This window comes from Schistocerca gregaria, chromosome 6 (assembly GCF_023897955.1).
Source record: "Schistocerca gregaria isolate iqSchGreg1 chromosome 6, iqSchGreg1.2, whole genome shotgun sequence".
Classification (NCBI taxonomy): Eukaryota; Metazoa; Arthropoda; class Insecta; order Orthoptera; family Acrididae; genus Schistocerca; species Schistocerca gregaria.
This window is the reverse complement of record NC_064925.1, coordinates 461,571,889-461,586,682: the sequence shown is the minus strand read 5'-3', so window position 1 is coordinate 461,586,682 and position 14,794 is coordinate 461,571,889. Positions and strand designations below refer to the sequence as shown.

At 44.1% G+C, this 14,794-nt stretch overlaps 1 protein-coding gene across 1 annotated transcript in view; it reads left to right on the top strand.

The window, feature by feature from the left end:
• Positions 1–14,794, top strand: part of LOC126278466 (sialin-like) — a 135,783-nt gene that overhangs the window by 58,344 nt on the left and 62,645 nt on the right. The window contains exon 6 of the mRNA XM_049978609.1: positions 3–223. Coding sequence (XP_049834566.1) covers positions 3–223 — 221 coding nt within the window. The remainder of the gene's footprint in view (positions 1–2; positions 224–14,794) is intronic.

The following is a 14,794-nucleotide window of genomic DNA, read 5'->3' as shown; positions in this document are numbered from 1 at the left end:
AGGAGGGACCTTCGGCACGGTGGTGACGTGGCCCATCTGCTCGGCCATTATCGAGGCCCTGGGGTGGAAGGCGAGCTTCTACATCCTCGGCGGCGTCGCGGGCGTCTGGAGCATCCTGTGGTTCGTGACGGTGTACGACTCTCCCTCCAGACACCCGCGCATCGCACCCCACGAGCTCAACTACATCACCACCAGTATCGCAGGCACCGTCTCCCAGGAGAAGGTGAGGTTTCCTAGCCAGTCACACACTGTTGACAAACATAGACATTGTAGGTTATCGTTGTGTATTGAGCCTTTCGCTGCCAAGTGTACACCAACACTACATTTATTGTGTTGAACATTGCCCACTCCTTAACAGTCCCCCTACACCGATCATTTCTGTCACACTATAGATTATGGTCGCCGCTGTATTTATTTGCCTGTTTACATTAACAAAATTTTGTAATGAAGGACAGTACTGCATTTCTTAAATTCTAAACATGAAACAAAACGGTTTCCTCATCACATTGCTTATAACAGTTCCCACTTTGCTACTGCTAGTTTTTCATGCTGCAAACGACGTATCTTCTCAAAGTGAGCCTTTCTGATCGAGAGGATTCAACAACATTAGTCAAGTCTCTTCCTCACATTCGCAAGACGTTTTCCTCTTTGGAAGGACAAAATTAAATCTGATCTTTTCTGTGTTGCTTCTCTAGAATTTCATGAATAATAATTATATGTAACTCAGCCGCTGATAGGTTTTTTCTCGTATGGACTGTGTGGGGGTCGCATACCCATATCCCCGTAATACAGTTGCGATTCTTCTTAGAATACTGGCATATAATGATTGTATAGTCTCCAATGGTGTACAGGTTGAGAGTTCGGCGCACAACACAGATTTGTGCTTGGCTTCTACTAAGCAAAGAATTAAGTCTGTGAAATGCTGCAAGTCTGTGGATAAAGACCAAATTCATCGTACTGCTAAAATTCATCGTACTGCCATCAGAAACCTATCCAAACATGAAACACAGTACAAACTCGCAGCACAGGTTATCAACAAACTGTTTCGGAAGTTCTAAGAATGTATTCTGAATACGACACTGATTTATTGCCACTGCGAGGTAGCTTTTTGGCGCTCCAGGCTCCACGGGATCACACGAAGTCACGTGACGCGCTGAAGGCGGGAGTGTCTCTGGCCTGATGCTGTGTGCTCACTTCCTCCTGCACGTACAGGGGATAAGCAAAATAATGTGAATATATGTACTTACTTGTGAATGGTTTATTAATAAGTGCTTGGATCCCCATTTGCCCGTAATACAGCTGCGATTCTTCTTAGAATACTCGCTTATGTATAATCTCCAGTGGAATGTTATGCCACTCTTCGATCAGAACGTCTTCTAATTCCTGAAGTGACGAGGGAGGCGGAAATCTGCTCCGGGGTCTGCGCTCCAATATCGCTGACAAGGTTCGATAATGTTCAAGTCCGGGTATCGTGCGGCCAGCGAAGATGCTGCAGTTCAGTTGTATGCTCCTCATACCGCGATTGTACTGTCCTGCCGGTGTGAATGGGTGCATTATCGTCCTGAAATATGGCATCACTGTTGGGGAACAACATTTGAATCATGGGATGCATCTGACCACCTAAAATGTTCACATAATGGTTGGCTGTAACACGGCCTTTGAGAGTAATGATGGGACCAACAGAATACCATGATGTGGCTGCCCACACCATCACACTTCTACCTCCATGCTTAACCGTTGGAATCAAGCAATCAGGATTCCAGGCTTCTTTTGGCAGGCTCCAGGCGCAAACCTGGCGCGATGTTGGCAATAACGAAATAGTTGATTCGTCGGACCATATGACATGTTTCCACTGATCAGTCGTCCAGGATTTATGCTCCTGACACTATGTTTTGCGCTTCTTTGCGTTGGTTGTCGTCACTAATGGTTTTGGTATAGCAGCTCGTCCACGAATATTCCCTTTATGGAGTTCTCGGCGGACAGTGTCGATAGATACGGGGTCTCGAAGATGTTTATTGAGCTCTGCAGTCACTTAGCCGTCGTAATTTTGTGTTGTTTTGACACAGTTCTTGTTAGCGTACGACAATCTCTGTCATTTAGTTTTGATTTGCGCCCACTATTTCGTTTACACGATGACGGCTTTCAGTGTTTTGTGTAGGCTGTCACGACTATTGAAACAGTTGCTCTTGAAACATTCGATAAGTTGACTGTCTTGGTAACTGATGCTCAAGCTAATCGGGCCCCCACAATCTGCCTTGTTTTGAACTCTCTTAGATCTTTCATTGCACGTCGACTTCGGCCTCTGAATGCAAATACGAAGCTGGCCGCTGTGGGCGAGCTGTTCTAAGTGCTTCAGTCTCGAACCGCGTAACTGCTACGGTCGCAGGTTCGAATCCTGCCTCGGGCATGGATGTGTGTGATGTCTTTAGGCTAGTTAGGTTTAAGTAGGTCTAAGTTCTAGAGGACTGATGACCTCGGATGTTAAGTCCCATAGTGCTCAGAGACATTTGAACCATTTTATTTATTTATTTATTTATTTTTTTTTTATTTTTTTTTTTTTTGCAAATACGAAGTGTGCACTACTCGCAAACAACCTGCACTGATGCCTAGTCAGTACTGAACACGCACAGTCCAGCGCGACACGTGCCTTACCTGCGTTGTTGACCGTCAAACACAACCATCCCATTACTACCGCTGTTCATATGATTTTGCACACACCGCCAATTGTCAGAACCAGTAAAGAGTCTGTCTAACTGAGTCACTAGTTACAGCATGAGCTAAAATGGAATTTTTATATCATTTCATGTTTTTTTGCAATTTACTCACTTACGCCTAGTGTCTTGTCACATCTGTCTACTGCTCCCATTGACTGGCAATCCAACACCCATTTCGGTTTCAGTTTTACAAAATTTATTTTTTCCTGTTGCTACCGTTTCATCTGTACGATATATGAAAAATATACATATGTCCCTCCAGTCGCGCCACTTCGATACCAATACCGTCCTCGTTGGGCCAGTTTCCAGATCTGTCATCTGCAACTGGCGTTCGAGGTTCTTTATTCACGGAATGTCTCCCTACTACATTAATTCCTCAGTTACACAAGCACTTTAACATATGTGGACTCGTGTACCAGTTGTAAACGCACACTGTGTGTCCTCTTCCTACATAAGATTCTAGAAATGTTGTTGCTTTCTTGTCTATTTTTTAAGTAGTCTTCAGTGGTTACTATGTCGGTCGTTGCAACGGTGTAATCTTAAATATTCCTTACAAATCCTGTTTCACACTCACAGAGAACAACATTTTTATTCCAAAATAACTTCTTTTCTAAAGAACATACTGCTTGAAAGCTAGGTACCATTTGACCAGGAGCAGGCTTTCGACACGTTTTGAAATGGAGTGGTAGCAGATCAAAAACCGCCAACAGACCTTATATTGAACATTTTCACTCCCTAAAAATGATGAAGGGAAACGTGAACAATTTTTCTTGGTCCCAAGATGCTGAAGGTCCAGGATCGAATGCAGCTGCAGTATCCTCACCCGAAGATGAAAGAGGGTTAAATTCGTCCTCTCTATAACTATCTGCAAACAGCATTTCTACTTTTGCAATTCACAATCCGCGTAACCACATCTTTGGGCTGCTTTATAACTCGCTCCTGCATGGTAATCGCGTTCGGGAAGACGACGGTTCAATCCCGCGTCCGGTCATCCTGATTTAGGTTTTCCGTGATTTCCCTAAATCGCTCCAGGCAAATGCCAGGATGATTCCTTTGAGAGGGCACGGCCGACTTCCTTCCCCATCCATACCTAATCCGATGAGACCGATGATCTTGCTCTTTGGTCTCTTCCCCAAAAACAACCCAACCGAACCTGCATGGTAATCCCACTAAGAGAAGCGAATGGCAAAATAATAAAACTTTTTGTGCCATATGTGATCGATATGAATAAAATTATTAATACAACTAAAAAGCGCTTGAAGAGCTATAGATCACGCTGTGCTATAGAACATATTAGGCTCTCTACGGCGTACATTCCTGTTGCGAAAAAAAATATCGATACATATATACCCGCCACACGTGCTGCTCACGCTACTAACTTGTGTCGCGCATACACGACGTTAGCACAAGAGTGCGCAGTTAGTGATGTATGAACGTGTCGCAAGCAGTTAAAAGGCTAAGTGGATCCCAGTGGTTATGAATCACTCTCTGATTAGTGTCACTTGGCTAAAGTCACACACGTTGTGTAACCACTGAGACAGTGTCTGCTAGTTATAATGATCTTAACTACAATTTTCTCTTAAGAAATTACACTGTCCAATAACATAACTGCCATCACCGTCAAAAGCCTAATAATCACATTTCGCGATGCGAGACGTGCACGAAGAGGGTCAGTGAGGATCTGGAAGGTACCAACAGCCCGTTGAGCCACGCCAACTCCAGCGCCGTGGACAGTTGTTGCAGGTTTCTCATTTAAGGCTCCACGTCGGGAACAGCCCGATCCAAATGATCACATAGATTCTCGACTGGTTTGAAATTCGAGGAGTTTGTTGACAACCGAGTACAGCAAACGCATCCCGGTGCTCTCAAAACCACACACTACACAGCGAGCTTAGTGACAGCTTGCAATGTCCTGTTGGTAGATGCCACTGTGCCGAGGACAATCCGACGGCATGTGAGTGTGGACATTGTTCCCGAGGGTAGATGCATATTTGCGTTGAGCCACTGTACCTTCCAGAATGAAGAGCTCACCTAGGGAACGCCACGAAAATATTCGCCTGAATACAACGCTCCCTCCTCCGGCCTGGACCCCACTGCTTTCAGACGTTTCACGCCGTACCTACCAATGGCCGTCTGTTCGATAGAGCATAAAACGTGAGACATCGGAAAAGGCCACCAGTCGCCAGTCAATGGACGTCCAGTTGCGATACTGGCGTCCAAATTGCAACCATCGTCCCCGATGAATAGCAGTTAGCGTGGTTGCATGAACCAGACACCTGCTGCAGAGGCCCATAAGTAGCAACGGTCGCTAAACGGAGCCACTGTTGGCAGCATCTTGGTTCATCTGGATGGTCCGTTGCTGAACAGTGGCACATCTGCTGCCCCGTATACAACTCCACCCGCCGGCCAGGGTGGCCGAGCGGTTCTGGGCATTACAGTCAGGAACCGCGCGACAGCTACAGTCGCAGGTTCGAATCCTACCTCGGGCATGGATGTGTGTGATGTCCTAAGGTTAGATAGTTTTAAATAGTTCTAAGTGCTAGGGGACTGATGACCTCAGAAGATAAGTCCCATAGTACTCAGAGCCATTTGAACCATTTTGAGCATCGCCACCCTGTTAACAATGGCCCTTAGTGCACCTGAGTCGCGGTGGCGCCGGTTTGGAGGTTTGGATAGTACCATTTCGTCATACACGGTATACTTTAACTACTTTGCCATTTCGGAAATGATTCCACCCTTGGTCGGAAAGCCAATGATTACGTCTTTTTGGACGTCATATAAGTCGTTCCATTTCTGCAATACGACAAGACTGCGTCCTCCCGACATGCTCTATACATCCTCCATTGCTAGTACTGCCACATGCCATCTGTGGCTGGTTATTGCACGCTGACGTCTAACGTAGGCGATGGTAACAATGTAACTGGAACGTTTATTTTCAAATAATTATGAGGGCGTGATTAAAAGTAATGCATCCGAAATATTTATGTGAAAACTCTTAAAGAGATATAACTAAAACTGCATTAGCATTCTACATCTTTATTCTTCATGTCTACTTGCTTATTTCTCAATGTAGTCACCATGGCGAAGAATACATTTCTTCCAACAAGAGACCAGTTTGTTGATACAGTCACTATAGAATGTTTGACTTTCTTGCTACAACCTCACCTCCGTTTAAACCGCTGCAGCACTATCAGAGTGAAGTCCTCGAAGGTTTTCTTTAAGTTTTGAGCATCCACTCCCAGCTCTGTCACTCATGTTGAGGTTAGCATCACCGTTTCTTTCATTACGAGAGCGAAAAATCCAGCGTCGTATATTACTGATGTCGATACTATCACCGAATTACACAGCTTTCATTCTTCTATGGATTCCAAAAGGAGGCACGTTTTCTGCGGTAAGAAACTATTACAACGCGCTGTTTCTCACACACCGGCAGTTTTACGTTACACAATGACATGTTACTCGCTACATTTGGGAGCTTTCCAGCGACATAGTATTGCTACTTGCGTCTGCAAAGCGGAATGTCGGCCGAGTAATATGCGTGTAGTACCTCGACTGATATTAAGAACAGAATAAAAAATTCGGAGTTATTAGTTTGCAGCATGCCCTCGTATCTCTCACAGTGTCACAGATTACACGCACAATCAGCGTGAATGTTTTACTCAGTGGCTAAGTGGTGTAAGACGTCGTGGTCTCCTGACCTTCATTGCTTGCATATTCCGCCATCACAATAATATTCCGGACATCAAGACGCTTCATTCGAACCCAAACTCGATAAGATAAAGTCAATGTTGTATGAATTCATGTAAACGATACGCAAATAACAAGTAAGCGCACCGTGGTTGAAATACTCGAGGCTGGCGTACACACATACATTCCAGACACGACGGTCACAGGAGCTTTTAGTTCGAGAGAGGTAGACCACACACCGGGAGGCCGGTCCCTTCAGAGGACGACCCAGCCTATGTCGGCCAGTGACCGCCCGTAGAGCGGACAGCGTGGGCCCGAGCGAAAAGGGGGAACGACCCCGTGTTCGGCTTAAAAGCAAATTCCGCTACATTGTGTGGGAGCAGCCAGCTACGCATTCTTTACATATAGCACACGCAGTTTCAGAGATTTTCATAGGGAGACAGCAAACGCCAAACGCCAATGCTACAGTTTCCGGATTGGTCGCCTTAAACGAAACGTCAGTCTCCCGTTTTAGAAGAGCAATGCTGATTGGCACACGATATTTCTGACGCCTTGATCTGAAGGAATAATGGAAGAGACCGAAAGATATACCCCTTCACGTCTGTCACGGAGAGAGGCCGTTTCGTGTCGCTCTTGGAGCGAGGAACAAGTCTCTCCTCAGTACTTCACTGGGAGGGCACCTCTGTCGAGAGCGAAATGAAGTGCTACTCTGTATTGAGTCCTTGTGATTAAGCGTTGTTCACCGTGTTGGCCGACACACTTATTGTGCGATGTGAATGGGCAGAGTTATAGTTAAATGCCTGCGAACGAATTTTTGAGTGGCATCGCGGTGGACTTGTTATCTGACCAGTGTACCACGCCAATAGCTAGACTAGGGGTGAATAGGAATCCTTGACTTCATCAAGGCGTAGGGAGAGTTTGATTGGCCAAGGTCAATCCAGATAAAACGAGATTTATCTTATTTGACAGCAGCGAGCGGCGCAGACAGCAGTCATCACAGCTTACGGTATTGTGAACTACAGCTCTTGCGAGCCCCATATTTACTCCACAACAGTACACTTCACTGCATTTCACACGCGACAGCTTCCACCGTACATAGCAACATTCTAAAGGATAATTATTCAAGTTGAGTAGGCGCGCCTCTCAGCCATTCTGCCAAATCAACAACCATCTTAAACTTCGTATAGCAATTTCATTAGCAAATCCTATCCTTGAGAGGTAACTTCACATTCCGAAAAGAACCAGGATATAACTTGTTCAATTCATAACTAAAAGTGCCATTGTGATTTCTCAGAATTTTTGCAAAATAAATAATAACTTTCGTTAGTTTCATGTTTTTCTTACACTAACTAGCACTACTCCTGTACCCAAGTATCCCATTATTTACGTAAGTAATTTTGTGAATTTTTGTGTCATTTCCTTACAGCGGACGACCCCAGAAGATATTTATTGCTGAAAGTTTTTCAGGCATTTCTCTTTAGAACGTTGGGAGCGTCTGTCTGACTTATGTAGTAGTGTGAGGGTGGAAATTGCATCTTGCAGGAGCTACATGGTGAAGGGCACATCTCAGATTAATCCATTGCGCAGAATAACAGAATAACAGATCAACGCAACACCTTAGAGTGGCTACCTGTCAGACTATAAATGAAGAGGTAACACAGAGTTCATATAGTTATTTGCCTGCTGCATGGATCATACGAATAATTGCGATACCTCGTTATTATCGACTAGTTCATAACGCCTAAGAAATAAAGTGAGAGCGAGAAAGTAAATTTATTTCTGCTCTTTATCGCTAACAACGGTTTAGATGCACCCCCTTCATCAAAATAGAGTCACTCTGCCAATAGTACATGTCGCACATTGTACAGATTACTAAAACAACTGGCAAAAGGTGATAGGAACGGCACAAATCACCTGTAGCCCAGCATTGTCGAAATGTAATCCAGTAATTATTTACAAGGCCAGTATCGTGGTCATTACCGTAGTGATTACGTCACCACATAAGGTGAGGACCATAAACAATGAAACCCAGTTTTCTTGAGATGTAGACTGAATAAATGTTTGCAGTTAATCTTGGAGTTGCTCTATTACTTTTCCACGCACGCAGGCTGTAGTCTAGCAATCACAGCAATTACAAACGTTCCTCAGCCAATATGTTTGAAAACATATAAAAACTGTTTTTTAAGTGTTAAGTGTTAAGTGTTAAGGAGTCACCTCAACATACGATTTTTCTATAAATTGCGATACAGATGGCTCTTTTTGACTTTTCACAACATTTTATTGGCGATTCATTAAAATGTAAATACACCGCCTGAACAAAAAGCACCCAAAATATATGGTCGGATGTCACTGTTAACTCTGTATACATGTACAACATTTGGAGAATATGTAAATGATGAAAGTTGCAGTTCTCTGTGACAGGTGAACAGCTACCACAGTGCATTAGTGTTGTCCATGTGTAGTGTTGTTACCTGGCTGGCCTGGTAGGGTATGTAAGTGATGTCAACAGTATCAGGTGCTGAGTGACGGCTGAAAGAGATGGAGACGCTGTGTACTTATGTGAAAAGCGTTATCAGCACCTGACAAAGTTTTTAATAGGCCTCATTGTGGGTCTCCATTTGCCAGTATCCAGATGTATGGGACATTCGTAAGTACCACTGGCCCAACTCTGAAGCCTCATTGTGGGTCTCCATTTGCCAGTATCCAGATGTGTGGGACATTTGGAGTGACACTGGCCCAACGCTGGACTACTTGCGAGGATGAGGGCAGACATAACTTTCCGGTCTATCACGTCTGATCACCACAAAGGATGATCGCCTTACTATGCGCCAAGTACATCGTAATCCCTTAAAATCTGCGCATGCCATCTGAGAACAAGTAATGGACTCTTTGCTGCATTCTGCAGCATCCTGCACCATTGATCAGGTCAGAAACTAGCAGCATCCGGGCTAGGGAATAATGGTCCCATTCGTAGGGTGACGTTATCAACAGAGCATAATCGGCTACATTTAGATTGGTGCCGTGATGGGTGAGCATGGATTGCTGACGAATGGCGGCTTCACATCGTGTTCAGCGATGAATTGCGGTTCTGCACTGGCCCAGATTACTATCGTCGGCTAGTATGACGGCAACCTTGGAAGAGGTCTCATTCTTCCAGTGTGTTAGAGATGGAGAGGCACAGCAGTGTTACTAACTGAATCGTGCTGTGGAAGCCATTGGGTATGCGCTCAGGCCACAGCTGGTAGGGACTGAGGCAACACTGGCACAATGGTACGTCATGGACATCCTGTGTACTTATGTGTTACCACTCGTGCAACAGTATCATGGAGCCATTTTTCAACAGGACAATGGTCGTCCACGTGTGTAAAATGTCTTATGAACAGCCTGCGTAATGTTGAGGTACTCCTGTGACTAGCAAGATCCGGAGACCTGTCCCTGATGGAACATGTGTGGGTCAAGCTCGAGCGTCTACTTCGTTGCTTTGTCAGTGTCCACTGTATCAAGGACCAGTTACATCAGTTGTCAGCCAGTTGGCCTTAGGAGAGGATACTATGGTTTTATGATATTCTTCCCAACCAAATCAGAGTATGCATCCAGGCGAGCGGCGTGCAACTTCATACTGTCAAGATCTTTGTAAATTTGACTATATTTTGTACTGAAATAAAATCACACATCCTTTTAGCCCATAGAGTTTCACTTCGTTTCCCCCTCTGCTTCTGGGTATTTCACATTTTCGTCAGGTAGTGTTAATAAAAATTATTGTTATACAGATATGACAATAGGCCAACAGGAAACCCAGATAATAAATATGGTTTTGTAGATTTTTGACAATGACATTTGGAACTGGTGTGAATTCATTAAAAAAAAGGGGCTTATTCGATGTAGGTTTCATGTGAGGGATTATCTCGGACATACTATTAAAGATTCGTGGAGAGGGAATGTTTGGCGCGAGATTCGGAGTGTGACATATGAGGTTCGTAGGGGTCTTAATTTCGGGGAGCAGGAATGGGAGCAGAATTCAAAAGATATATATGTAAATAATAAGTCGTGGATGTGGAGATGCTGATTTCAGAGTACTTGACGGATCAACACAAAAGTTTTATCTCAAGTATAGATAGAGTTGAGGATCAGTCGACAAAGTTCAAAACCGTCGAACAATATACATTAGATGAGTATGTGCCAAGCAAGATCGTAAGAGATGGAAAAGAGCCACCGTGGTACAACAACCGAGTTAGAAAACTGCTACGGAAGCAAAGGGAACTTCTCAGCAAACATAAAAGCAAAGCATTGCAGACAAACAAAAATTACACGAAGCGAGAGGCGTTCGACGAATTCGAAAGTAAATTTCTATGTACTGACTTGGCAGAAAATCCTAAGAAATTTTGGTCTTGTGTCAAAGAGGTAGATGGATCAAAACAAAATGTCCAGACACTCTGTGACCAAAATGGTACTGAAACAGAGGATGACAGACTAAAGGCCGAAATACTAACTGTCTTTTTCCAAAGCTGTTTAACAGAGGAAGACAGCACTCTAGTTCCTTCTCTAGACTGTCGCACAGATGACAAAATGGTAGATATCGAAATAGATGACAGAGTAATAGAAAAACAATTAAAATCGCTCAAAAGAGGAAAGGCCACTGGACCTGCTGGGATACCAGTTAGATTTTACACAGATTATGCGAAGGAACTTGCCCCCTTCTTGCAGCGGTGTACCGTAGGTCTCTAGAAGAGCGTAGTGTTCCAAAAGATTGAAAAGGGGCACAGGTCATCCCCGTTTTCAAGAAGAGACGTTGACCAGATGTGCAGAACTATAGACCTATATCTCGAACGTCGATCAGATGTAGAATTTTGGAACACATATTATGTTCGAGTATAATGACTTTTCTGAAGACTAGAAATCTACTCTGAAGGAATCAACATGAGTTTCAAAAAAGACGATCGTGTGAAACCCAGCTCGCGCTATTCGTCCACGAGACACAGAGGGCCATAGACACGGGTTCCCAGGTAGATGCCGTGTTTCTTTACTTCTAAAAGGTGTATGATACATTTCCCCACAGGCGTTTAATGAACAAAGTAAGAGCATATGGACTATCAGACCAATTGTGTGATTGGATTGAAGAGTTCCTAGATAACAGAGCGCAGCATGTCATTCTCAATGGAGAGGATTCTTCCGAAGTAAGAGTGATTTCAGGTGTGCCGCAGGGGAGTGTCGTAGGACCGTTGCTATTCACAATATATATAAATTACCTTGTGGATAACATCGGAAGTTTACTGAGGCTTTTTGCGGATGATACTGTATTGTGTCGAGAGGTTGTAACGATGGAAAATTGTACTGAAATACAGGAGGATCTGCAGCGAATTGACGCATGGTGTAGGGAAGGGCAATCCAATGACCATATAAAATTAATCGTCGGTAAAGCAGATCCCAGACATATTCATTGGAAGAATCCTAAGGAAATACAGTCCGAAAACAAAGGAAGTAGGTTACAGCACACTTTTTCGCCCACTGCTTGAATAATGCTCGCCGGTGTGGGATCCTTACCAGACAGGGCTGATAGAAGAGATAGAGAAGCTTCTGCGGAGACCAGCGCGCTTCGTTACAGGATCATTTAGTAATCGCGAAAGCCCTACGGAGATGATAGATAAACTCCAGTGGAAGACTCTGCGAGAGAGACGCTCAGTAGCTCGGTACGGACTTTTGTTGAAGTTTCGAGAACATACCTTCACAGAGGAGTCAAGCAGCATATTGCTCCCTCCTACGTATATCTCGCGAAGAGACCATGAGGATAAACTCCGAGAGATTAGAGCCCACACAGAGGCATACCGACAATCTTTCTTTCCACGAAGAATACGAGACTGGAATAGAAGGGAGAACCGATAGAGGTACTCAAGGTACCCTCCGCCACACACCGTCAGGTGACTTGCGGAGTATGGATGTAGATGTACATGTAGATGTAAATATCTGATATTTTTTAAATTTTGACTTTTGCTAAAACACGAAATTTCCACTGTGTTTCTACTTCTACATGACCACTCTACCATTTATACTTAAGTGGCTGGCAGAGGGTTCGTCGAACCACCTTCGGACTACCTTTCCACTCGTGGAAAATGCGCGGGAAAAACGAACGCTTCAATGTTTCGTGCAAGCTCTCATTTCTTGAAACTTCCTGGCAGATTAAAACTGTGTGCCCGACCGAGACTCGAACTCGGGTCCTTTGCCTTTCGCGGGCAAGTGCTCTACCATCTGAGCTACCGAAGCACGACTCACGCTCGGTACTCACAGCTTTACTTCTGCCAATATCTCGTCTCCACCTTCCAAACTTGACAGAAGCTCTCCTGGCAGAAGTAAAGCTGTGAGTACAACGGCGTGAGTCGTGCTTCGGTGGCTCAGATGGTAGAGCACTTGCCCGCGAAAGGCAAAGGTCCCGAATTCGAGTCTCGGTCGGGCACACAATTTTAATCTGCCAGAAAGTTTCATATCAGCGCACACTCCGCTGCAGAGTGAAAATCTCATTCTAGGAACATCCCCCAGGCTGTGGCTAAGCCATGTCTCCGCAGTATCCTTTCTTTCAGGAGTGCTAGTTCTGCATGGTTCGCAGGAGAGCTTCTGTAAAGTTTGGAAGGTAGGAGACGAGATATTGGCAGAAGTAAAGCTGTGATTACCGGGCGTGAGTCTTGCTTCGGTACTCAGATGGTAGAGCACTTGCACACGAAAGGCAAAGGTCCCGAGTTCGAGTCTCGGTCGGGCACACAGTTTTAATCTGCCAGGAAGTTTCATATCAGCGCACACTCCACTGCAGAGTGAAAATATCAGTCTCTCATTTCTTTTATCTTATTAGGACGATAGTTCTCCCTGTTTAGGTGGGCGTCAGCAAAATGTTTTCACATTGGCATGAGGAACTCGGTGATTTCGTAAAAAGATCTCGCCGCAGTGAAAAACGTCTTTGTTTCAATGGTTACCGCCCAATTCGCGTACCATATCCGTGATACTCCCCCCCCCCCCCCCCCCTTTCGTGATACAACAAAACAATCTTTGTTCGCCTCCCCCCAACATTTTCTATGTGATCGTCCCAGTTTAAGTGTTCGTAACTGTAGGTATTTGGCTTTACATTTGCGTGATTTATCGTGTAACCGAAATTTAAGATTCGTTTTTGTACTCATATGATGAACTCACACTTTTCATTATTTAGAGTCGATTGCCACTCCTCACACCCTACAAATATCTTGTCTTAATAATTTTGCAATTTGTTTTTACCTTCTCAGGATCTTACTAGACGATAAACGACAGCATCATCTGCAAACAATCGAAGGGAACAGCTCAGATTGTCCCGTAAATCGTTTATATAGATTAAGAAGAGCAGAGAGCCTACAGCGCTTCCTTCGGGAACACTAGATATTACTTCTGTTTTAGTCGATGGCTTCCTGACAGTTACTGCGGAATGTGACCTCTCTGATAGGAAATCACGAATACAGTCGCACAACTAAGACGATGCTCCATAGCCACCCAGTTTGATTAGAAACCTCTTGCGAGAAATGGTGTCAAAAGCTACCTCAAAATCTAGAAATAAGGAATCACTTGGAAATGGTTAAATACCGAAACTGCTTTATGTGATTTTATAAATAAATAAAATTAATAGTTAAAGGGGACGATTACTTTTTCAAAAGATTTTATATGATTGTGAACCTCAAACGAAAAAGCCTACTTTAATAAGTTTGTCGCTTGGCTAGGGAAGTTATAAATGACGTGGTAGAAATCATGGGATGGAAATCTGCACATTGTTCAAGTCACAGTTTTTGTCTGGATCTTGGAAGGCTTGTCCATAGGAGCGAGCTGAACCGAGATGTGAACTCGTTGACACTGAGCTGGAAGAGATGGGTAGGGTTTCAGGAGTGTGAGTTGTTGGTCAGGGAAGGTGGTGTCTTCAGAGTTCTGCAGGTTGACAGGAAGAAGGGTTGAGTCATATTGGCAATGTAGGAGATACACAACATTGTAGTGGAATATAGGGATTTGGTCCTTTTTTAAAGGTTATGTATAATGACGACTTGGATACCCAGAATGCAATAATGTGGCTATCATTTCCTGAAAGGATGACGAAATGCCGTATTTGAGAACTGGATTTTTCAAGACCGAGGGAAAGACAAATTGCGAATTTTTAGTTATTCGGTTGGTGGGGTTGAAGATGTGCAAGGTAGAGGTGTTGGGCATTGGGAGAGTGTTTTGGATCAGAGTATGGATACAGTCCTCAAATGTAATTTAGTACAGTTTGTATGTATATAATGGACAAGTATAATCTGAAATGTATCGCTGACTTTTACTAATGTTGCTGTTGCATGGGCAGGTAGCAATTCCTGTAAATGGAATATGTGTGAGCACCAAGTGACTCTAGAGTCTCA